Source organism: Phyllopteryx taeniolatus, chromosome 13, assembly GCF_024500385.1.
Source record: "Phyllopteryx taeniolatus isolate TA_2022b chromosome 13, UOR_Ptae_1.2, whole genome shotgun sequence".
Lineage (NCBI taxonomy): Eukaryota > Metazoa > Chordata > Actinopteri > Syngnathiformes > Syngnathidae > Phyllopteryx > Phyllopteryx taeniolatus.
The window spans coordinates 12,048,910-12,073,827 of NC_084514.1; the positions used below are offsets into that span (position 1 = coordinate 12,048,910).

Consider the following 24,918-nt stretch of genomic DNA (forward strand, 5'->3'; position numbering starts at 1 on the left):
CTTCTTCCCTGCCAGAGAGGTGACATTCCACGTCCCTAGAGCCAGCTTTTGTAGCCGGGGATCGAATCGCCAAGGTCCCTGCCTTCGGCCACCGCCCAGCTTGCACTGCACCCGACCCCTATGGCCCCTCCCACAGGTGGTGAGCCCATGTGAAGGGGGACCCACGTTACCGTTTTGGGCTGTGCCCGGCCGGGCCCGATGGGTGCAGGCCCGGCCCCCAGGCGCTCGCCTTCGAGCCCCACCTCCAGGCCTGGCTCAAGAGGGGGGCCCCGGTGACCCGCGTCCGGGCAAGGGAAACCTCAAACCACTTATATTTTTCATCATCGGAGCCTTTTTGTGTTTGCCTAAAATCAATCTTTCTTTTGTTTACAAGTTTCACGGCCTGGTTTTTTTATGCCATCACATTGTCTGGTCTCCTCTACCTCAAGATCAAGAAGCCAGAGCTCCCAAGGCCATACAGGGTGAGTGCCACTCATGTAACCTTAATTTAAAAAAAATGTAAAAAAAAAAACGTAAACAACATAAAACACAAATGATGACTCAGCATCTGTACTATTTTTCACCTATTCCTTCAGGTTCCCATTATACTGCCCATACTGGTCCTCATCGCAGCAGTATTCCTTGTGCTGGCCCCCATCATTGACAATCCGCAGATCGAATACCTCTATGTGACTTTATTTATCTTCAGTGGGGTCATCATCTACATACCTTTCATTCATTACAAGCTATGCCCAGGCCTGTTAACAAAGTTGACCATATTCCTGCAGCTATTTTTACAGGTTGCCCCAGCAGAGAAAAACCTATAATGTGGGCTTAAAGATTTCATTTATTTGAATTTCCTGCTGTTTACTGGCAATTTTCGAGCTCTATGAAACTTCAACCTAATTGCAGTGCTGTACATGTTACATACCCTGCTAGGCCAATACAAATAATTACACCGTGTAATATTTTTTTGGAACCACCATTCCACAATTTAAGTCTAACAGACCTCTGATATTGTCATCCTGGAATGGAAAAACTTGCTTAAACAGTAAACGTAGGAGGCGAGAATACCTCATTTTTTACAGTTGTTTTAATTGATTTCACTCAAAGAAGTTATTTTCTTAAATCAAACACAATGATTATCAATATCCTGTGGCATTTTAATAATGTGTTAGGCAGTTGTTAACCGTGTTTAATTTGAGTAGTTAATTTTTTTTTTCTTCTTATGGTCAATAACCTGAGCCTCCTAAAACATCTTCTGTACCAGTATGGGAAAGGTCTAAGATAGTCTAATGGTTGTTCCTCACTGCATTGACTACAGTTCATTAACTTAATTACAAAGCACTTTGCAAGCAGGTTTTCTCTGGGTACATGGGCTGTCTCCCACATTCCAAAAACATGCATATTAGGTTTATTAAAAACAAGTCTAAATTGTCCACAGGTGTGAATGTGAATGGTTGTTTGTTGTTTCTATATGTGCCCTGCAATCGGCTGGCGACGAGTCCAAGGTGCCTGCCTCCAGCCCAGTCAGCTGGGATACGCTCCTGCTCACCCGTGAACCTAGGATAAGCAGTAAAGAAAATGGATGAATATCTTGATTTATGAATATTCATTCATTCATTCATTCATTCATTTTCCGTACCGCTTATCCTCACTCGGGTCGCGGGCATGCTGGAGCCTATCCCAGCTATCTTCGGCCGAGAGGCGGGGTACACCCTGAACTGGTCGCCAGGCAATCGCAGGCTTACATAGAAACAAACAACCATTCTCACTCAAATTCAAACTTAAGGGCAATTTAGAGTCTTCAATTAACCTACCACGCATGTTTTTGGGACATGGGAAGAAATCGGAGTACCCGGAGAAAAACCATGCAGGCACGGGGAGAACATGCAAACTCCACACAGGCGAGCCCGGATTTGAACCCCGGTCCTCAGAACTGTGAGGCAGATGTGCTAACCAGTCGCTCACCGTACCGCCTTTATGAATATTTATTTAAATTTTTGCATTCCTTTTTAATTTTTTGGTTATTTTTACAGAATCACTTTTTAGATATATGGATTTGAATGATTTTATTAAAATGATGAAGTCATGACTTTTGTAGTTAAGAAATTTAAATATGTACAGTGGATATACTGTACTGTTGTGTTCTTATACCATTAATTTTAGCTGATATGGTACATTTCCTGTACATGTCAGAATGTGTAATGGATTTCTCTCTGGAGTTTTGACATTTAAATAACTCAGATGCTTTACATTTTTTACATTTTTATTAAATAATGGTTATTCACCAAAATGACCCAATGAAAAGCATGAACAAGTCATTGTGCAACTTTCAAATAATGACAAAGTATTGTTCGACACGAAACAGGGAAGAACAGGGATAGAATATATCATAAACAGAGGACAAAAAAGTCTACACAAAAACATACATACAGTACATACACACATACATAAATGTGTGTGTGTTTAGAATTGACCAATCACAATGTGACTCATGTTAAATGGGCGTCAACACACACCTGCCACCATTTAACATGCCTGAATAACTCCAAATAAAGTTCAGATGTTCTAGTAAGGTTTTCCTGACATTTTTAGTTTCATTTTCTATTAGAAGCCTGAAGGTTTTGTCCCAACACTGACTGGTATTTGGAATGGTACCTATTTCCCGCCACCCTGACTAAGGCCTCAGTTCCATCTTCAGAAAAAAAGCCCCAAAGCATGATGCTTCACCAACATGCTTCACTGTAGATAGGGTGTTTTTTTTCCAGTGATGAGCAGTGGTGTGTTTGTGGCAAACATACCTTTTGGAATTTCTTTGTGGTAAAAAAAATTAAAAAAATTAAGCTTGGTTTCATCAGATCATAATACATTTTCCCGCATGCGTTTGGGAGATTTTGTTTTTTCTTACTTTGTAAGAAAAGGCTGCCATTTTGCTGCCACCCTACCCCATAGCCCAGAAATAAAACTTAAAGATGGGAGATTGTTGTCTCATGTATTATATCGTCAGGACTTGCCATAAATTGCTGCAGCTCCTTTAATGGTGCTGTCTCTTGAAACCCTCCCTGACCAGTTTTCTTCTTATCTTTTCAACAATTTTGGCGGGATGGTGAGTTCTTGGTCATGTCACTGTTGTGCAATATTTTCACCATGTGATGGCTGTTGTCACTGTTCCATGGTATATTTATTGCCTTGTATCCTTCTCCTGACTGATACCTTTGAACAATGAAATACCTCAGATGCTATGGATGCTCTGTGCTGACCATCACTTGTGAACCTTATTTGGGGTTAATCAGAGGCACTTTAAATGGAGGCAGGTGTGTGCTGACTCTCACTTAACATGCATTTGAATGTGATTGGTCAAAGGTTAACACAACCACATCCCCAGTTATGAGGGTTTGCATACTTCTGCAAACACATTAGCTCAGCTGTTAATTTCTATTTCCCCTCTTAAAAAGATTTCCTCGATTTCAATTTAGTTGTAGAAGTTATTGGACACATTAAATGGGGGGGGAACCATTTAATGTGTCCAAAAACCTAGCATTAGACCAAGGGTGTGTATACTTTTCATATTCCTTGTATTTGTTACTTATATCTGCACTCCACATCTCTGCATGGCTGTCATTGCAACTGACAGATTTGATCCATTCATCCATTTTCTGAACCTCTTAACCTCACGAAGGTTGCGGTGTGCTGGCGCCTATCTCAGCTGACTTTGCGCGAGAGGCGGGGTACACCCTGAACTGGTCGCCAGCCAATCGCAGGGCACATATAAAAAAAACAACCATTCGCACTCACATGCACACCTGTGGACAATCTAGAGTTGTCAATCAACCTATACCATGCATGTTTTGGGGATGTGGGAGGAAACCGGAGTGCCCGGAGAAAACCCACCCAGGCACGGGAAGAACACGCAAACTCCACACAGGCGAGGCCGGATTGGAACCCGGGTCCTCAGAACTGTGAGGCAGTTGACTTTTTAATTGCTTCTACACAAATACAGTAGTTGGGTCTGCCCACCCACCAAGGATTAAATTAAACAACCAAATACTGTATTTACTGTGAAGTGAACCATTCTATATTTTGTGCAACAGTGAGGCTAATATACATAATAACCACCTCCACACCAAGTTTCTCCACCTATGACTTGACAGCTAGGCTGGGGAAAAAAATCCAGCATTTTCAAATGATGAGCAGAGTCTGGGCACCGAACTAGACAGGTAAGCAATGCTGCTTTCGTAGCACTGATTAGCATTACCTAACAGCTTTACTGTCTGGTAACCGGCATAAACGCAAATGTTCGTCAAACTTGTTGACTAGGGGGTTTAGTGATGTGTCCAATGCATTCACCACGTCCAGAACGATGACACTAATTGAAAAGTTTAATTTGCCGGTTTGGTGATGCCGCCACAAGGGAACATTTTTATGTCCGCTCACCTTTCTCAGACCTATGGTCTGTTTGAGAACCTAAAGCCGCTCACATAGTCACAACACCCTAGCTCCGCCCCCAGTCATTATGGTAATGAAGTCAAAAATTTGACTGAGGCAGAACTGCTCCCCAAAACAAGTACCGTAATTTCTCGTGGATAATACGCTTACGGGTAATACGCACATAAAATGCATTTTCAAGCTATTTTCGGCTTTTGTCGCTGAAACAAGACGGCTGAAACAGAATGCGCTTTTCTGGGTAAAGCTCGGAGGATCCACCAACTATGAGGTGGCGTGCTCCAAGGGGTTCTCGGTCTTGCTGTTTAGCGGCTACAACGGTCCATCAAAAAATCTCTTCATTAGGGCTGGGCGGTAATAAAACGATAAAGATGCATACCCTGATAAACGTTTGACACGCGGTCCATAGATTGCATTTGTCCATGTTTTGACAGACACGACGAACCGCAAATGATAATGCAAGTTGCTCTGCACTGAACCAATTATGTGGCGTCAATAGAACCATGGCAAGTTAGGTTGAAGCACACGGCACATTAGTAGTGACACACAACAGGCACTAATGTTTGTAGCCCACTGCTAGCCAGCGCCTCAGCAGTGAGAGAGCACTAAAAAAGAAAAGAAAATGAGTGTTCCCTCAGAAGACAGGAGGCTCAACTGATGACACTGTGGACAAGAAAGGCCCCAAAAGGTCAGCAGGGTGGAGTTATTTTGGTTTTGAAAAGTCGGACAAGAAACACCCAAGCCAAAAACAAAAAACAATTTTTACCGCAAACGAGATTCTACCAGTAAGCAAGGTTGAAAATAACAGATTCAAGTGGAAGATTAAATTAATGGACCCTTGTTACCAACTCCCTGGGTGTAAAATTGGAAAACTTTTAAGATTTTGCATGGTCTCATTATACAGTACAAGTTTATGAATAGGGATGTTTTGTTTCTTGACTCTTTGAATATAAATTTAAGCATATGCCTATACAGAGTCCCAATCCGAGATGCGTGTGTGTGTGTGTGTGTGTGTGTGTGTGTGTGTGTGTGTATATATATATATATATATATATATATATATATATGTGTGTGTGTGTATATATATATATATGTGTGTATGTGTGTGTGTGTGTGTATATATATATATATATATATATATATAGACAGAGGAGCATTTGTCAGTGATTTTTAAGACACTACTAGATGTTTAATGTACATATGATGTATGAGTGAACTGAATGGCAGTTAGTGTTTTTTCTTACCTAAAATGGTAATTGGTAGCATGCCAATGCTAATCGCGGATGCTAACCGTTTAGCAAATGCTGATTTAGTTGTATCAAATTTTAAAGTTAAGTTTATACCATACACTCAGTACCAACATAGAGTTTAAGGATTGAAGACTAAATATCGGAATAAAAGTACACATTTTTCACAACCCCTAGGTAACGGTATATGTTATACAATGTGGGGGGAAAAAGTAAATTTTCATTATACCCATGTATAATACGCGCTGTCGACTTTTGATTAATTTATAAGGAAAAAATGTGTATTATAACAGAGAAATTACGGTAATTTAAAGCGGAGTGTTACAAGTGCATGTTGAGTGTGCTATAAATCGTTCCTTTGTGTGTTTTGACAGAAGAATGTCCGAGGCACCTGGGAACAGTTTTCATTTATGAGAAAAAGTGCATGTCTCTTTAATGTCCTTAATCTTTTTTTTTATCCTGATACAATATTGAAGAACATTTGCGATTTTTCCAAATAAAAATTATATTTTCCCTTCATCAAAGTTTCTGAGGTGACAAGCAGAGGAGAAAACAGTTCTGTCTGAAAAATGTATGTAACTTTTTGCTTGTGGTTTACTTCTCTGTGCCGTTTGAAGACTTTTGATGGTTGTCAGATGTGTCGTCACTGCTCTGATCACTTGCTTGTGTCCCGCTCCCCTGTGATACCTGATGGTAAAGCATGTGAAGCCGCTCTGCATTCACATCTGCATCATCTGCCCCCTCACAGCAGCGGATCCACGGCGGAGGGATGACCTCGATGCCATAGTGGGCTCCAGCAATTGCCCCAGCCATGCAGGCTATGGTGTCTGTGTCCCCTCCCAGTGCCAAACTGTAGGCTATTGTCCGCTCCAGGCCACCGTAGTTCTCTGGAAGGTATTCCCTCGGTTGCAGGCAATGGAGAACGCAGAAGATGGCAGTTGGTACTGACTGGAGTGCTGCAATGCCATTACCTGAAAAAGGGTGAAAGGTTGACATGAATGGGCAGAATAGAAAAAAAAAAAGGTTGCGAGAACTTTTCAGACTACACGTGCATGTTAAACTACAGAATAGACAGACTTTGCATTATTTATTGTTTATGTGATTAATTAGGTAGAATCTATTGATATAGTACTGTAGTTACAAGACACCAAGTACACCAATATGTATAAAAACGGTGACAGAATGGGAAAACAACAAAAAACCTCAAAGACGATGAAAAAGGACAAACACGCACACACATACATATAGACATACGTGCATATGTATATATGGGGGGGGGGGGGGGGGCGCCGTCGCTGTCGTCATAGGCTACTCCTTGAACGCTGACAGCTAGCGGTAACGGTATATTTATTCCTGTTGAATGTATTGCAAAAACATTTAACCAAAGAAAGTTTTTGAAGCACAGATAGTACAGTTTAAACAACTCCAACCATAACAATGAACCTGCCTTCTTGTACATATCAGCCTACTACTATTACAAACTTTCGGGGTTTTTTTTAAATGTAATTTTGTCCATTAATACAGTGTTGTCTTCAGTGGAAAAGGTTATCTTGTATGGAAATTGGCAAAGCACCCAGGGCACAAAGCTACAAGGCACTGCAGCCATGGCCCAATGGTTAAGATCATCGCCTGCCACCGTGGGGGACCTAGGTTCAAGACCCCGACTGTACCATCCGCCAACATCCCCCGGACTCACGGCTGTGGTGTCCTTGAGCAAGACACTAATACCCTGAAATGCTCCCCGGGCGCTTCAGCTGCCCCCTGCTCCAGTGTGTTCCACTAACATGTGTATGTGTTCACTGTGATGGGTTAAATGCAGAGAACAAATTTTGTGTACATGCATGCATGTTCATGACAATAAAAGGTGATTCTAATTCTAATTCTAATGCAGATGTACTTGGTTTTTCATGTGCAGGCAGAGTCATGGCATCTGTTTGCATTTTTGGCTTCAGTGAGCTGGGGCCAGTGGTCTCCAGGACCAAACTTTATCGCATTATGTTGAGGATCATTTTTTTCTTTCTTGCTCCATCTCTAGGCCAAATTTGGTGGAGACTGGCCAACAAAGGAAGAGGCCATGTGAATCACGAAACTATCCAGCCAGCGTGTAACAGGGATGTGTTCAGCATTCGTGACAATAGAGCAAGATCCTCTTCCTCCTCCTTTGAGTTTCTTTTCACTTCTTCAGCTTCAGTTGTGCTCCTTAGAGCCTGTTGCTTCGACATGTACCAGTGCCATAGATGCCTTGTTGTTTCAATGCCTGAATAAGTGGAATGGTGCAAAAGAAATGGTCAAAAAACACCTCGTGATTCTTTTGCTGGATGTCCTCACAAAGACACATAACATCTGCATCCATTCCCAATCCACTGACGACACCACACCCAGCCAAACCTTGATAAACTTCGAATCTGTGCCTATATCCAGAGCTCCCTGCTTTAACCCACACTTTCACACCCCAGGATTTGGATTTCTTTGGGATGTACTGCTTGATAGATAAATGCCCCTTGAATGGAATGATCTGTTCATCAATTGATTGGAATTCTTCAGGATCCACTGCTGAACGGAAGGTTTTATTGAGTGTATCCAACACTGGCCTCATTTTGAAGCGCTTATCGGGATTTCCTGGCTCCTGTGAATAATTATCAACAAAGTGAATGTACCGCAGAATCTGCTCAGCGGCATGGCATTTGTTATCAAATCAAGACGCAGCCCTTCCGCTGATGACCAGTACATTCTTGATCTTGGGTATCTGAGGTATGACGGGATCAAATTAATCCGTAGAAACTTAGTTTCACTATTTGTAATGGCCAGATTTTCTTTCCCATTTTGCAGTGCAGAGAGGTTTGAGTTGAGCACTATTTCATCTATCAGCTTTTCGTGAAATAGATGCATGAAGAAATCTATTGGATCTGTTCCCTCAATATTCACTTTCAACGCTCCTACAAAAGGAGGCAAGTCTCCCTCAAACTCATTCTTTGGTTTTCCAGACATGTCTGCTTTTATTGTGTTTTTGATCTTTGTCAGATAGGATATCCTCAGGTCCCTCAGTTTTTTTTCACCAAGCTCATCTTCCTCTGCATCCTCAGCTTCACTGTCACTACTGCTGCCATTTGCTAATTCTCTTTTTCCAGGTAGCCATTCCTCATCACTGCCACTGAAACCATCCTCACTTGAATCAGATGGTATTTTCTTGACTATGTTGAAGGCATGCTCTGCACCTGACCTCTACAAAACATAAGGACAAGGCTCATTCCTCTCATGATAGGACAAATCCATCCGTTTTCTGAGCCGCTTCTCCTCACTAGGGTCGCGGGCGAGCTGGAGCCTATCCCAGCTATCATCGGGTAGAAGGCGGGGTACACCCTGAACTGGTTGCCAGCCAATTGCAGGGCACATATAAACAAACAACCATTCGCACTCACATTCATACCTACGGGCAATTTAGAGTTGTCAATTAACCTACCATGCATGTTTTTGGGATGTGGGAGGAAACCGGAGTGCCCGGAGAAAACCCACACGGGCACGGGGAGAACATGAAAACTCCACACAGGCGGGGCCGGGGATTGAACCCCGGTCTTCAGAACTGTGAGGCAGACGCTCTAACCAGTCGTCCACTGTGCCGCCATGACAGGACAAATATCCACAAAATATTTCTATAATTAAAAAAAAAACCTCTGATTTGCACCTAAAAGGTTACCGCAGATAAAGTAATTTCAAAACATAAAGTTGAGGCAATACTGTAAATTGTAGTCAAAATATAGCTAGCGATGCATGATGTCCAATTTAGTGAACACGTGATTAATCACAATTTCCTCAAATCACAAAATCAATACTTAAATATTTTAAAAATCACAAAATCACAAATCACTCCTTAGTTGTTTCTTGATGTTCCCATATTTTTTTTACCTGCAAGGGTGCCCTACAATAGAAGGAATGGACAGATATTCCTCGACTGAAAGGCACTTGTGTGCTTCTGTCAGCCATCTTGTTTTTGAGAGAGAAAAAAAATTCCACCTACAAAAGCTGACCAGTAGATAACAGTGTATGGCATGACATACTAGCGTCCAGTATTGTGACTGATGCGCAACTGTGACTTTAAGACTCATTCATATAGGAGAAAACGGCTTTTGAATAGCTGTGCACTGTAGTGACCGATATGCATGAAAGGGTTTTAAGAAATTCCAAAGCGTTCACATACTTTTCCCTCCCACTGTATATTGAAATGCCACAAATCTTTTGGGCCAGATTAAACAAAACTGGAGCTGTTTGGCAAGTCACATCAGTTCTTACGTTTACAGTTATGTTCTGGGGCTACTTTCCTGCATCCGGCACATGGTGTCTTAAACTGTGCTGCGTACACTGAAATCTTAAGGCTATCAAGGCATTCTGGAGCAAAATGTGCGGTCCAGTGTCAGAAAGCTTGGCCTCAGCCACAAGTCATGGGTCCTGCAACAAGATAACGACCCAAAAAGCTAAAATAACTAAACAATAAATAAGAACATAACTTTACAGTATTCAAAAGAGCCTTTATATAAATCTTGAACATCTATAACACTATCAAAAATCTGTGGAATGAGTTGAAACATGGAGTCTGGAGACAACTTTTCAAACCTGAGACAGCTGGAGCAGTTTCCTCACATTAGTCGGTGAAAATGGCTGTCACCAGGTGCAGAAATCTCATTGTGAGTTACACACATCATTGTTTGCACAATGGGGCGGTGCTTGATTTTCATGGTGAGTTTTCAGTATTTTTTTTTCCCCATTAAGAATTACTTTTGTCCATTTCAAATTATCTCAGTGACCATCATGAGTTCTTTTAATGGAAGAGTACTTACAATTTAGCCTATGTGTGTGTATACGTGAATGGATAGACCAATTTTTAATGTATGGAGGGATTTGAAAGAAAGTTTTTTTCATGTTGTATTTGAATATCACAAAAGTACATTTTTGAAGTACTGACCCAGCTCAGAAATGACCTCCTCTATGGTGACCTTGCTTGTGTCCATCAAATCTCTAACTCGATGAAGCCGGTTACAGAATGGCTTCTCTGCTTCCTTCAGACTGCAAACACATCGAGGGACAACAATTACTTTCAATTAAACCGCTAATATTGCTTTACTAAGTTGTACACTGGTACTGAAGCATGTAGTAACTTACATTCTGGCGTCATTACGTGACACCTCATCAGCCTCTACTTCCTCCATCTCTGTGATGAGTGTGTCGATGAATGTCTGGGGGAGGTCCAATGCACCCTGTAGGGCAAGGTGGACCGCTAATGCTTGTAGCACTGCCCCATTATAGCCAAGGGAGCAAGAGTGAGTCAGCATAGCACCCAGACGAGCAAACTAGCAAGGCAAGAGAGAGAAACTTCATGATGAGACATCGAATGACAAGTCATTAAATGGAACATAATGGAAATATTTGGGACTTTTTAATTGCTAGTATACAAATAGTTGGGTCTCTGTCGTGCCTGCTCACCCAAGTGTGAAATTAAACAACCATCTTAAATCTTTTGTTATCTGCCTGTCATTTCTGTAAATGTATGTGAGCAAGCTGTTCTGCACTCCCGTCCCACTGTTACATAACAGTGGGGTTAATTTAAGTGGCTTCCTGTCAGGAGTGCAGCAGGCTCGGCTGGAGCCGAGCAGCACAAACTAGAATGGGTGTCGAGAAACTCGGTGCTTGCTGGACAGCCCACTGCCTAGTCACAGTAACAATTTTTTTTAAGACAATGTATTTTCTTAAAAACTATCACAATAAACGATATTGTTTTTTAATGGTGAAAAACTATTGTGTCTATTTTATTTATTGAATCATAAGTCAATATAGGACTTATCATGACAGGCCTAATGCCGCCACAACTTGCGGGGCAGCTGCATCTTTCGCCGCCCAAGTGGAGTGTAACCTCCATTTTGCAGAGCATAATTTGCATTCACCTTCAGTGTTACCAACTGTGTCTACCTTAAAGTATCTCTACATTGCAGGCATGGCTCCTACGCCACCTGCCCAAAAGGAAAATGTCAGGCTGTTGAAGTGGTATCGGTGTCGTAATATCAGAGCATTTTTACAAGTACGAGGACAGACAGTATTGGTGAATCACTCGTATTTTGTGTAAAATCTAGTGAGGATAAGCGGTAAAGAAAATGGATGGATGGATGAAAAAAATGCACGCACGCACACACATACACTGGGCTCTGCTACCACGAATTGAAGACTACAGTCCCATGAGCAGGCTCTTTCCCTAGTCGTCATGGTAACAAAAGTCAGACTCGCCATTTTCCCAGCAGTACATAGGGTACACCGTCACTCACTTGCACGAGACTAAAATGGACAAATTCTTCTGCAAGACGAGAAATAGCGAAAGAAATGCATACTATGTCTCTTTTAAGTTTTAATAGCTTCAAGTCAAAATAGGCATCCTCTCAGCAAACCTTTTTAACATCAGCTGGATCAGAGAAGGCCAACGCAAAGGGGGCCACCCTCATTGCGCCTCCATTCCCAAAAGAACCGCGACCATTAAACTGATCCCTGGCTGGCTGGTACACATCAGTGAGGTGAGGGGACGCCAGCTTCTTTAACACCTGGATCACTCCAGAACCATAGCCTCGACCGGGGGATACACTGTACTCCTTTGCAAACCTGGAAAAGCAAGAAATTTGTGTGTATGGATTAAATCAATGGTCGTGGTTTACTTGACACATTTTAAAAAATAATTGCTTGATAGCACACATATATGGTCTTTTTGTCTACCTGCGAGCCATGTCGTGCTCATCAAAGCCAGCCCGGGTGAGCAGAGACTGGACCACACAACGTGCCATAGCTGTGTCGTCACTGTATTCAAGGATACCTGAAAGACGCATGCACACACACCATGAATGTGCAGTGGATTCTGCAGTGGCAGTAATACAGTGCCACCAGAAAGTATTCACACCTCTTCACGTTTTCCACATTTTGCTATGTTACAGACTTATTCTAAAGCTGATTTGAGTATAGTTTAAAAAAAATAAAAAATACATAAAATAAAACCATCTACATAAAATATCCCATAATGACAAAGTAAAAACATGTTTTCAGACATTTGTGTAAATGTATTAAAGAACAAAATAAACATTCAAATATAATAAGTACATAAGTATTCACACACTTTGCTCTGACATGCAAACTTAAGCTCAGGTGTATCTGATTTCCACTGATCATCCTTGAGATGCTTCTCCAACTTGAATGGAGTCCACCTGTGGTAAATTCAGTTGATTGAACATCATTTGGAATGGCACACACTGGTCTATACAACGTCTCATAGGTGGCAGTGTATATCAGAGCAGAAACCAAGCAATGAAGCTTAAGGAATTGTCTGCAGACCTCTGAGACCAGATTGTGTCACGGCACAAATCTGGGGAAGGATACAAAAGAATTTCAGCAGCATTGAAGGTCCCGAAAAGCACTGTGGTCTCGATCATTAGGAAATGGAAGAAGTTTGGAAACACCAGGACCCTTCCTAGATTTGGCCGTCCGACCAAGCTGAGTAACCGGGGAAGAAGGGCCTTAGAGAGGTGAACAAGAACCCTATGGTCACTAAGGCGGCGCGGCAGTGTTCCCTTTCGGAGATAGGAGAACCATCCAGAAGGTAAACCACTGCTAACGCACTCCACCAATCAGGCCTTTATGGTAGAGTGGCCAGACGGAAACCACTTCTCATTAAAAGGCACATGGCAGCCCGCTTGGAGTTTGCCAAAAGGCACTTTAAGGATTGTCAGACCTGCAGAAACAAAATTCTCTGGTCTGATGAAACCAAAATAGAACTTTCTGGCCTGAATTGCAAGCATTACATCTGGAGACGAAGAGGCACTGCTCAACACCTGGCTAACACCATCCCAACTGTGAAGCATGGTGGTGGCAGCATCATGCAGTGGGGCTCTTTTTCTGCTGCAGGAACTGGGTGACTAGTCCGCATAGAAGGTAAAATGACAGCTGCCAAATATAGAGAAATTCTTCAAGAGAACTTGCTCCAGAGTTCTCTGGAACTCAGACAAGGGCGTCAATTCACCTTCCAAAATGACAATGACCCAAACCACACAGCCAAGAGTAGTTGCTCTTCAGGAGCAGCCTGTGAATGTCCTTGAGTGGCCAACCCAGAGCCCGGACTTGAATCCAATCGAACATCTCTGTAAAGACCTAAAAATGGCTGTCCACGGATGCTGCCCATCCAACCTGATGACCTTGTGAAGATCTGCAGAGAAGAATGGGAGAAAATCCCCCAAAACAGGTGTGCCAAGCTCGAAGAGACATACCCAAGAAGACTTAAGGCTGTGTTTGTTGCGAAAGGTGCTTCAACAAAATATTAAGCCAAGTGTGTGAATATTTATGTACCTATCATGTTTAAATGTTTACATTTTCAATAAACTTGGAAAATTGTCTGAAAATATGTTTTTACTTTGTCATTATGGGATATTTTATGTAGATTTTTTTTTAAAGAAAACTATACTCAATCAAATCAGCTTTATAAAAAGTCTTTAATATAGCAAAACGTGGAAAAAGTGAAGGGGTGTGAATACTTTCTGGTGGCAATGTATATGGTTTTAAAAAAATAAAAATAAAAAAGTAAAAACATGTACCGGTAATATGTAAAGGTGTAAATCAAGAAAGGGAGTTTTTCTTCTGCGATAGCATTTTCAGAGCACGTTCAAGACTATACAAAGTTTGAAGCTGATAAAGGTGATACTAAATGCAGAACTGCCACCCAATAGAAATTCCCCTCCAGAACAATTTGTCTGAATTTCCATATTTGTTTTATTGTCAAGAACATTACCGCTGTACAGTTATTGCAGTATATTATGTAATATGATAAGAAATAATTCTGCATAGTGTTCAATTGCACAATATAATCATTACTCTATAAACATGATCATTAATAAATGATGGCTTCACCTCAATATTTGTTATTTTATAAATTTAAAAAAATGTGATAAAGTGCAGCGTGACAGTGATGCTTTTCATCACTAAGATGCTAGTATAAAAGCAGATGAAATTGTAAACTATATTAAACGTTGATTAATGTTCTTATCAATTACAGTAAAAGTGTTGAGATAATTCAATTGTTGGATAATAATCCTCAAGAAGGATTTTAAGGACTTCATCTCGCTGGAAAATAGGAGAATTCTCCCAATTGGTTGATGATAAACATTAATATTCAAAATCTTTGGTGGTAAATACTAGTACGATAATTTAAGCTGTCAGATAATTGTAAAAGATTTCAAAAGCACGATGAAGTGGCCTAAATTATTATTTTTGATGCGGACGATTCTGATCAGCCAAATTGGGCCTTCACCAGCACGGCTAATCTGGGAAATATTCGCATCGCCACACACTGTTTCAGTTTGCCATTGGTGAGGTGGCGAGTGGACAGCACGGGCACTGGGAACAACGCTGTGTCTGCATTTGGTGTGTTGTCAAAAATATCGCCGCAATTATCTACCAACTATTTTTGGTCATTTTCAACCTGTTTGAGCAATTTGACCCATGATTTTTAACAATCAGTGTCAATTTAGCATTCAGTGATTTCTGTAACAAAATATGGACGATCCGTAACATCTGACAGCTCTGCACAGGCTTATTAACCGTAATAAGTATGTAACTGTAATTTTCATGCTTTTCAGGAAAATGAACTGCTTAATCCTGCATTAAATCTAACTTCATGCTTGTAGTTTACACATTGTTTGTCTATGTTGGTATGTTAATTGAAGACTCTAAATTGCCCATAGGTGTGAATGTGTGTGTGAATGGTTGATTGTCTCCATGTGCCCTGCAATTGGCTGGCGACCAGTTCAGGGTGTACCCCGCCTCTCGCCCAACGATAACTGGGATAGGCTCTAGCACGCCTGCGACCCTAGTAAAGATAAGCGGGTCAGAAAGCATGCACTACCTGCACATAACTTCTACATGATGTACGTTACTGTGTGTAATACTACAAATATTTGGCTCAGCAAATTTGAATGAATGAACAAAAAAATAAAAAAATGGGCTTGATAAGAATGTGCATTTTGAAGGGGAAAAAGTTGAGGGGTTTGAGCACGATTCATTATTATTACTCATGTTTTCTGTGAAGTTTGAAGTAATTTATTAAAATGAGATGCTCGAGCAGACGTCACCCTGTTTAAACGTCACATTTTCGTCTCAACTTACAAGAAACATCCAGGCATTTTTCTACCAACGAGTTAAGGGTTCGGTCACACATTTCCTAATGATTTACTTTGATTTCTAGGCAGAAAATTTTGGAAAATGTTCGACTTTAAAGAAGTGGCATAAAATTCTTACAAACTACGGCTTTTATTCGTGTAACAACACAGCTGCACCCAATGTTATCGCCTATTTTGATAAAAAGGTATTTTGAACATTTTTGTCACATGCCTACGAGACCCTCGGCACTGTGAGGCCGCAGACGGGCTAAGATATAAAATGAAAAAAATGAAACTTAAATAAAAATGGAATCCATAGTTTTATGCTAATGCGTAGTAATTGGTATAGCCTGTAGTCTGATGTGCGAACTGTTATTGATACACTTATGTGACAAATGTAGACGACTTGCTAACACATTTGCAGACGTTGTCCTTGCGTGTAAGCTTTGTGCTTCATTTATTTTATTTTTATTTTTTAACGTTTTATTGGACGTGAGTTGGATGTGTAAGCGTACCTAATGTTGTGTCACGCGATGTCACTCACCATTTCCTTTGGTCTCGTCGTCCAGACTGTTCATGTGCTGCAGCACATTTTCTATGGGAACCTCCTCAACTCCCTCGAACTCTCCGCCGACACAGTCGCCCAGCACGGCCGCGACCAGAGCGCCTCTAAACCGGGACAGAGACTTCGGCCCCGCCGCTGCCACCACCGCTCTCGCCATTCATCCGCCAGTCACCAAACGTGTCCGTGTAATCGAAAGCGCAAAATATCTGCAGTGTGTAGTTGACGAGCCTCAACAACAACTCACAGAAATGTCGGCTCGTCGGTCTGTCTACTACTTCCGGGTAATGACTCGATGTCACGTCTGCATACGAACACTCAAGGCCGACACGGAAGATACAGTCGACGAAATAAATTATGTGCAATAGTAGGCACAGGATACCAATGTGATTGAAATTCATCCGAAACAATGAATGAAAAGTTGTCGTATGTACGTGAGACCACTTTCGCGAATAATGCACGTTATATTGTTCTTACAAATACAAAACAAAGGACGGTGTATATTTTAGAGCAATCCCTTCATGCGGGGTTTGATTTGTTTTCAGGTTATTATTGCCACCTACTGGACAGGAGTAGTTTACAGTTCATTTCATATGGATGGAGTTGCATGAAAAATAAATGCAACCCCTAAACAGCAGACGCACAAAGACTAGACGTTAATTGTGTACAATTACATTATATATAATTAAGATTGATTATACCTCAGGTTGAAATCTCAGCTCCAGCCTTTTCTGTGGGAGTTTGCATGTTCCCCACATGCTTGCATGGGGTTTCTCCAGGTACTCTCGCAATTTCTCAGTTCGAGAAAGTTGGCCGGATGTTTGATATTCGCCTGACATTCAGTTTTCACACGCTCGTACTCGGCCTAATACCTACATTTTAGACTATATCACGTGTAGTATTTGGAGGACAATTTCGCAAACTGTCTGTAAAAAATCGTGGCTGGATTTGTCGTTACTACAAATTTACTGTATATGCAATATCGGTGTTTGATTCGACATGTCATTTGACCATCTGTGTTAGGGACTCTCTCATTGTTTTAAGTGGGAGAACTTGCACAAGTGGTGGCTGACAAAATACTTTTTTACCCCACTGTTCCTGAATTGCATGGCAAGATGAGTTTAGTTCATCTTGCTGCTTTTTGCAGATGATGTGGTTCTGATGGCTTCATCAAGCCATAGCTCCAACTCTCGCTGGAACGGTTTACATCTGAGTGTGAAGCAGCTGAGATGAAAATCAGCACCTCCAAATCTGAGGCCATGGTCCTCAGTCAGAAAAGGGTGGAGTGCCTTCTCGGGGTCAGAGAGGAGATCCCGCCCCAAGAAGAGGAGATCAAGTATCTCAAGGTCTTGTTCACAAGTGAGGGAAGAATGGAGCGGGAGATCGACAGGCGGATCAGTGCAGCATCTGCAGTGATGCAGACTCTGTATCGGTCTGTCGTGGTGAAACTGAGCCAAAAGGCAAAGCTCTCGATTTACCGGTCGATCTATGTTCCTACCCTCACCTATGGTCACAAGCTGTGGGTCGTGACCGAAAGAACAACATCGCGGATACAAGCATCTGAAATGAGTTTCCTCCGCAGGGCGTCCGGGCACTCTCCTAAGATATAGGGTGAAGAGCTCGGTCATCTGGGAGGGGCTCAGGGTCGAGCTGCTACTCCTCCGCATCAAAAGGAGCCAGATTAGATGACTTGGACATCTGGTTAGGATGCCTCCCGGACACGTCCGTGGTGAGGCATGTCCCACAGAGAGGAGGCCCCAGGGACGACCCAGGATACGCTGGAGAGACTACGTCTCTCTGCTGGCCTAGGAACGCCTCGGGATCCCTCTGGAAGAGCTGGACAAAGTGGCTGGGGAGAGGGAAGTCTGAGCTTCCCTGCTTAAGCTGTTGCCCCCGCGACCCGACCTCGGATAAGCGGAGTAAAATGGATGGATGGATAGATGGAGTTTAGTTGAATTTTTCATTCAGATAGTGATAAAAGAATTGTGACTAGTCGAAACAACAGAGACAGATATCTGTAATTCAGGTGTCTAGTCAAAACTGAATTACAGATATCTGAAACATCATTACGACTAGGACAAATGACGTCACTTTTGCCATTTATGTGTATTGGGTTTGTCATTATAGATCTACTCAGCCGCCAATATCTGCGAGTGAATTATGGACATCTGCAAGGGAATTGTAGATGTCTGTAACTCTAGTTTGAGATACGGTATCTACAAACCCCAATTCTAATGAAGTTGGGATGTTGTGTTAAAGAATACAATACAGAACATAGAATACAGAATACAAATATATTCAATTGAATACACTACAGGCAGCACGGTGGCCGACTGGTTAGAGCGTCAGCCTCACAGTTCTGAGGTGCGGGGTTCAATCCCCGTCCCCGCCTGTGTGGAGTTTGCATGTTCTCCCCGTGCCTGCGTGGGTTTTCTCAGGGCACTCCGGTTTCCTCCCACATCCCAAAAACATGCATTAATTGGAGACTCTAAATTGCCCGTAGGCATGACTGTGAGTGCGAATGGTTGTTAGTTTCTATGTGCCCTGCGATTGGCTGGCAACCAGTTCAGGGTGTACCCCGCCTCCTGCCCGATGACAGCTGGGATAGGCTCCAGCACGCCCGCGACCCTAGTGAGGAGAAGCGGCTCAGAAAATGGATGGATGGATGAATACACTACAAAGACAAGATATTTAATATTCAAACTGATGACCATTATTTATTCATTTATTTATTTTTTGCAAATATTCTCGCAATTCGAATTTGATGGCTGCAACACATTCCAAAAAAGCTGGTACAGGGGCAACAAAAGACTGGGAAAGTTGAGGAATGCTTATAAAACACCTGTTCTCAACATTCCAGAGCTGAACAGGTTAATTAAAAACAGGTGAGTGTCTGATTGGTTAAAAAAGGAGCATCCCCAAAAGGCCCAGTTGTTCACAATCAAGGATGGGGGCGAGGGTCACTGCGGGAGCAAAAACAATATTTCTCAATGTACAATTGCCTAGAATTTAGGGATTTTATCATCTACTGTCCATAATATCATCAAAAGATTCAGAGAATCTGGAGAAATCTCTGCATGTAAGTGGCAAAGACGAAAATCAACATTGAATGCCCGTGACCTTCGATCCATCAGGCGGCAATGCATTAAAAACCGGCATTATTGTGTAAAGGATATTGCCACGTGGGCTCAGCAACACATGGACGTTGTGTCGTCCGGGCCAAAGAAGAAAATTGACCATCTGGATTGTGCAAAGTTCAAAAGCCAGAATCTGTGATGGTATGGGGGTGGGGGTGCCCATTGCATGGGTAACTTACACATCTGTGAAAGCACCATTAATGCTCAAAAGTACATACAGGTTTTGGAGCTACATATGCTGACACACAAGCAACGTGTTTTTCAGGGACGTCCCGGCTTATTTCAACAAGACAATGCTAAGTTACATTCTGCACGTGTTATGTGTTAGTGTGGCTTTGTAATAAAAGGGCGAGTACGAGATTGGCCTTCCAGCAATCGAGACCTGTCTCCCATTGAAAATGTGTGGTGCATTATGAAGCACAAAATACCACAACGGAGACCCCAGACTGTTGAGAAACTGAAGTTGTAGATCAAGCAAGAATGGAAAAGAATTCCACCTACAAAGCTTCAACAATTAGTATCCTCAGTTCCCAAACACTTACGGAGTGTTGTTAAAAAGAAAGGTGATGTAACATAGTGGTAAACATGTCCCTGTCCCACTTTTTTTGGAACATGTTGCAGGCATCATATTCAAAATGAGTGAATATTTGCCCAAACTAAAAAAATAAATAAAGTTTATCCATTTGAACATTAAACATTGTTTTTGTAGTGTATTTAATTGAATACAGGTTTTTCAAATCATTGTTTTCATTTTTTAATTAGATTTTACACAACATTCCAACTTCAGTGGAATTAGGGTTTGTACAATTTGATTCGGCCTCGTCATAATTCCAGTTACAGATATCTGAAACTGCATTTCGCCAAGTTAAAACTTGATTTAAGATATCTGCAAAGGAATATGTAAATATCTTGAACTGGAATGTAGATATCTTGAACTGGACCAGTCAGAATAAAATTTGGGATAGCTCTAATTTATTTATTTATTTATTTTTCTGTTCGGCTGTTAGGCAGAATGGAGGATCTGTATCCCTTTTATGCCGGAACAGTTTTACTGTGTCACAGTGGAGTTTTTCACCTGCCGCTGTGGTTTCTTATTATAATGGATATTTATTGAGAATCAAAGTCGATCTGTCGATTCCATACCGGATCGGTCGTGGCCCGGGTTAACAACGTCCGTCACTGGCGGCGTCAACCTGCAGGGCGCCGTTGGAAATTCAGCTACTGTGGGTCGAAGTCGAAGAAGAAGACGAGGTGGAAAGCGGGTTCTTTGGCAGAAAGAGAAGAGGAAAGCACAGAGCCTAGAAGTGAATGTGGGGACTTTGAATGTTGGGACTATGACAGGAAAATCTCGGGAATTGGTTGACATGATGATTCGGAGAAAGGTTGATATATTGTGTTCCAGGAGAACTGGTGGAAAGGCAGTAAGGCTAGAAGTTAAATTATTTTACCATGGTGTAGATGGTAAGAGAAATGGAGTCGGGGTTATTTTAAAAGAAGAGTTGGGTCAGAATGTCTTGGAGGTGAAAAGAGTATCAGATCGAGTGATGAGGCTGAAACTTGAAATTGAGGGTGTTATGTGTAATGTGATTAGTGGCTATGCCCCACAGGTAGGATGTGACCAAGAGGTGAAAGAGAAATTCTGGAAGGAGCTAGACGAAGTAGTTCTGAGCGTCTCAGACAGAGAGAGAGTCGTAATTGGTGCAGATTGTAATGGACATGTTGGTGAAGGAAATAGGGGTGATGAAGAAGTAAGGGGTAAGTACGGCATCCAGGAAAGGAACTTGGAGGGACAGATGGTGGTAGACTTTGCAACAAGGATGCAAATGGCTGTAGTGAACACTTTTTTCCAGAAGAGGCAGGAACATAGGGTGACCTACAAGAGCGGAGGTAGAAGCACGCAGGTGGATTACATCTTGTGCAGACGATGTAATCTGAAGGAGGTTACCGACTAAGGTAGTGGTAGGGTAGAGTGTGGCTAGACAGCATAGGATGGTGGTGTGTAAGATGACTCTGGTGGTGGGGAGGAAGATGAGGAAGACAAAGGCTGAGCCGAGAACCATGTGGTGGAAGCTGAGACAGGACGAGTGTTGTGCAGCTTTTCGGGAAGAGGTGAGACAGGCTCTCGGTGGACATGAGGAGCTTCCAGAAGACTGGACCACTGGAGCCAAGGTGATCAGAGAGGCAGGCAGGAGAGTACTTGGTCTATCTTCTGGCAGGAAAGGAGAGAAGGAGACTTGGTGGTGGAACCACACAGTACAGGAAATCATACAAGGAAAAAGGTTAGCTAAGAAGAAGTGGGACACTGAGAGGACCGAGGAGAAAGGAATAAATTGAGATCCGACATAGGGCAAAGGTAGAGGTGGCAAAGTCCAAGCAAGAAGCATATGATGACATGTATGCCGGCTTGGACACAAAAGGAGAAAAGGATCTATACAGACTGGCCAGACAGAGGGATAGAGATGGGAAGGATGTGCAGCAGGTTAGGGTGATTAAGGATAGAGATGGAAATATGTTGACTGGTGCAAGTAGTGTGTTAGCTAGATGGAAAGAATACTTCAAGGAGTTGATGAATGAGGAAAATGAGAGAGAAAGGAGAGTAGAAGAGGCAAGTGTGGTGGACCAGGAAGTGGCAATGATTAGTAAGGGGGAAGTTAGAAAGGCATTAAAAATGATGAAAAATGGAAATGCAGTTGGTCCTGATGACATTCCTGTGAAGGTATGGAAGCATCTAGGAGAGGTGGCTGTAGAGTTTTTGACCAGCTTGTTCAATAGAATTCTAGCGCGTGAGAAGATGCCTGAGGAATGGAGGAAAAGTGTGGTGGTGCCCATTTTTAAGAACAAGGGTGATGTGCAGAGCTGTGGGAACTATAGAGGAATAAAGTTGATGAGCCACACAATGAAGTTGTGGGAAAGAGTAGTGGAGGCTAGACTCAGGACAGAAGTGAGTATTTGCGAGCAACAGTATGATTTCATGCCTAGAAAGAGTACCACAGATGCATTATTTGCCTTGAGGATGTTGATGGAAAAGTACAGAGAAGGTCAGAAGGAGCTACATTGTGTCTTTGTAGATCGAGAGAAAGCCTATGACAGAGTACCCAGAGAGGAACTGTGGTACTGCATGCAGAAGTCTGGAGTGGCAGAGAAGTATGTTAGAATAATACAGGACATGTACGAGGGCAGCAGAACAGCGGTGAGGTGTGCTGTAGGTGTGACAGACGAATTTAAGGTGGAGGTTGGACTGCATGAGGGATCAGCGCTGAGCCCCTTCCTGTTTGCAGTGGTGATGGATAGGCTGACAGATGAGGTTAGACTGGAATCCCCGTGGACCATGGATGTTTGCAGATGACATTGTGATCTGCAGTGAAAGCAGGGAGCAGGTGGCGGAACAGTTAGAAAGATGGAGGCATGCACTGGAAAGCAGAGGAATGAAGATTAGCCGAAGTAAGACAGAATATATGTGCATGAATGAGACGGGTGGTGGGGGAAGAGTGAGGCTACAGGGAGACGAGATAGCAAGGGTGGAGGACTTTAAATACTTGGGGTCAACCGTCCAGAGCAATGGTGAGTGTGGTCAGGAAGTGAAGAAACGGGTCCAAGCAGGTTGGAACGGGTGGAGGAAGGTGTCAGGTGTGTTATGTGACAGAAGAGTCTCTGCTAGGATGAAGGGCAAAGTTTATAAAACAGTGGTGAGGCCAGCCATGATGCACGGATTAGAAACAGTGGCACTGAAGAGACAACAGGAAGCAGAGCCGTAGGTGGCGGAAATGAAGATGTTGAGGTTCGCTCTCGGAGTGACCAGGTTGGATAAAATTAGAAATGAGCTCATAAGAGGGACAGCCGAGGTTCAATGTTTTGGAGACAAAGTTAGAGAGAGCAGACTTCGATGGTTTGGTCACATCCAGAGGAGAAATAGTGAGTATATTGGTAGAAGGATGATGAGGATGGAGCTGCCAGGCAAGAGAGCTAGAGGAAGACCAAAGAGAAGGTTGATGGATGTCGTGAGGGAAGACATGAGGGCAGTTGGTGTTCGAGAGGAGGATGCAGGAGATAGGCTTACATGGAAAAGGATGACGCCCTGTGGCGACCCCTAAAGGGACAAGCCGAAAGGAAAAGAAGAAGAAGAGTCGATCAGTCGAACAGAACAAAGTTTCTTGAGGGGAGGGAGAAAAGAAGACAAAAGACAAATCCCTAATTGTAAACAATATGAGAAAAGTAAATCATTATATATCTAGAACAATGAAACATTTGATATGAGTGTTGTATGGGCAGTAGTGCTACACCCTGTGAGGGAAGGACAGGACAAGATAGGACAGGACAAGGACAGGAGAAGAAGCATGCAGGACAAGGGTCGTGAACCCGGCTGTACAACTGAAATCTGGTGGGAGTGACTATGTAAATTATAAAAGTCTATAGGGCGAGGGTGTGAGTGAGGGGATACCCAAGCAATTCGCAAATTCATGAGTTATTTGTCGCAATGAGTGAGTGGCCCCACACCCAGCGAAAAAGTCCCAGGGTTGTGTGCCTGCGGACACATGCAAGTGAATTGACACTGTTTCGCATGCACAATGACTGACAGAAGTGCCCTGTAATTGCTGTGCCTGCACCGTGGTGGCTGAGGACCCCACTCAATCAATCGAGAGGCGGGAGCGGGCCCAGGAGTCCACCCGAGAGTAGCCCAGCGGACGGGACACGTCCCACACCGAAGGACCCACTTTATGCATAGTGTACTGAGTAAAAGTGTGTTCTATGGATCACTTTAAATTGTATAAACTGTACATTTGGGTTTATTATCATTCTAACCGTATTTTTACATATCTGTATCCAGTAGTTACGGCCAGCGGAAATGGAAAGGTTAGTAATTGGTAAATGCATTGATTTAGTGCATGAAATAAATGTTTCAACTTTTGAGAGATTTTCCCTTGCGGAAGAAGCGTCACTATTTACTTGACAAACTCCTGCAGTTTGAAGGTGCTCTGGAGTGTTGGTATTCTTTTTTTTTGTTGCTGCTTTTAATTCATTGCATTGACGAAAGTTTCCGCCTATTATCTGGAATTCCTGGAACAGTTCATCCTAAAGACATTATCGTTAAATAGTTGTTGTAGGTGGTCAATTTAAGTAATTTCCCATTCCTAATCCATAGGGTTTAATATCACGTCAATCCACCCTTTGCAGGTATAACAGCTTCAACACTTCTGGGAAGGCTGTACAAAACGTTTAGGAATGTGTTAATGGGAATTTTTTATCATTCTTCCTCTGTGAGGTCACACAATGATGTTGGACCAGAAGGCCTGGCTCTCAGTCTCCGCTCTAATTCCTACCAAAGGTGTTCTATCGGGTAGAGGTCAGGACTGTGCAGGCCAGTCAAGTTCATCCACACC

The 24,918-nt window shown here is 42.5% G+C and overlaps 2 protein-coding genes across 4 annotated transcripts in view; one reads left to right on the forward strand and one right to left on the reverse strand.

The window, feature by feature from the left end:
- LOC133487556 (b(0,+)-type amino acid transporter 1-like) overlaps nt 1-1,288 on the forward strand; it is a 17,370-nt gene extending 16,082 nt beyond the window's left edge. For both annotated transcript variants that reach the window (XM_061794308.1, XM_061794307.1), the window contains exons 5-6: nt 374-461; nt 576-1,288. In XM_061794308.1, the coding sequence (XP_061650292.1) occupies nt 374-461; nt 576-806 (319 nt within the window). In that variant the 3' untranslated portion in view covers nt 807-1,288. The remainder of the gene's footprint in view (nt 1-373; nt 462-575) is intronic.
- Nucleotides 889-16,942, reverse strand: adprs (ADP-ribosylserine hydrolase). Of its 2 annotated transcripts, none has more exons than XM_061794309.1 (7): nt 16,386-16,942; nt 12,420-12,516; nt 12,101-12,308; nt 10,827-11,014; nt 10,630-10,730; nt 6,271-6,643; nt 889-1,542 (listed from the first exon to the last, which is right to left on the reverse strand). In XM_061794309.1, exons 1-7 carry the CDS (start codon nt 16,561-16,563, stop codon nt 1,317-1,319), a joined length of 1,371 nt encoding a protein of 456 aa, XP_061650293.1. In that variant the 5' UTR covers nt 16,564-16,942; the 3' UTR covers nt 889-1,316. The 2 variants fall into 2 exon arrangements, with proteins under 2 accessions (XP_061650293.1, XP_061650294.1); XM_061794310.1 differs by having other exon boundaries at nt 1,371-1,542; nt 6,360-6,643; nt 16,386-16,937.
- Nucleotides 16,943-24,918: the final 7,976 nt, after the last annotated feature.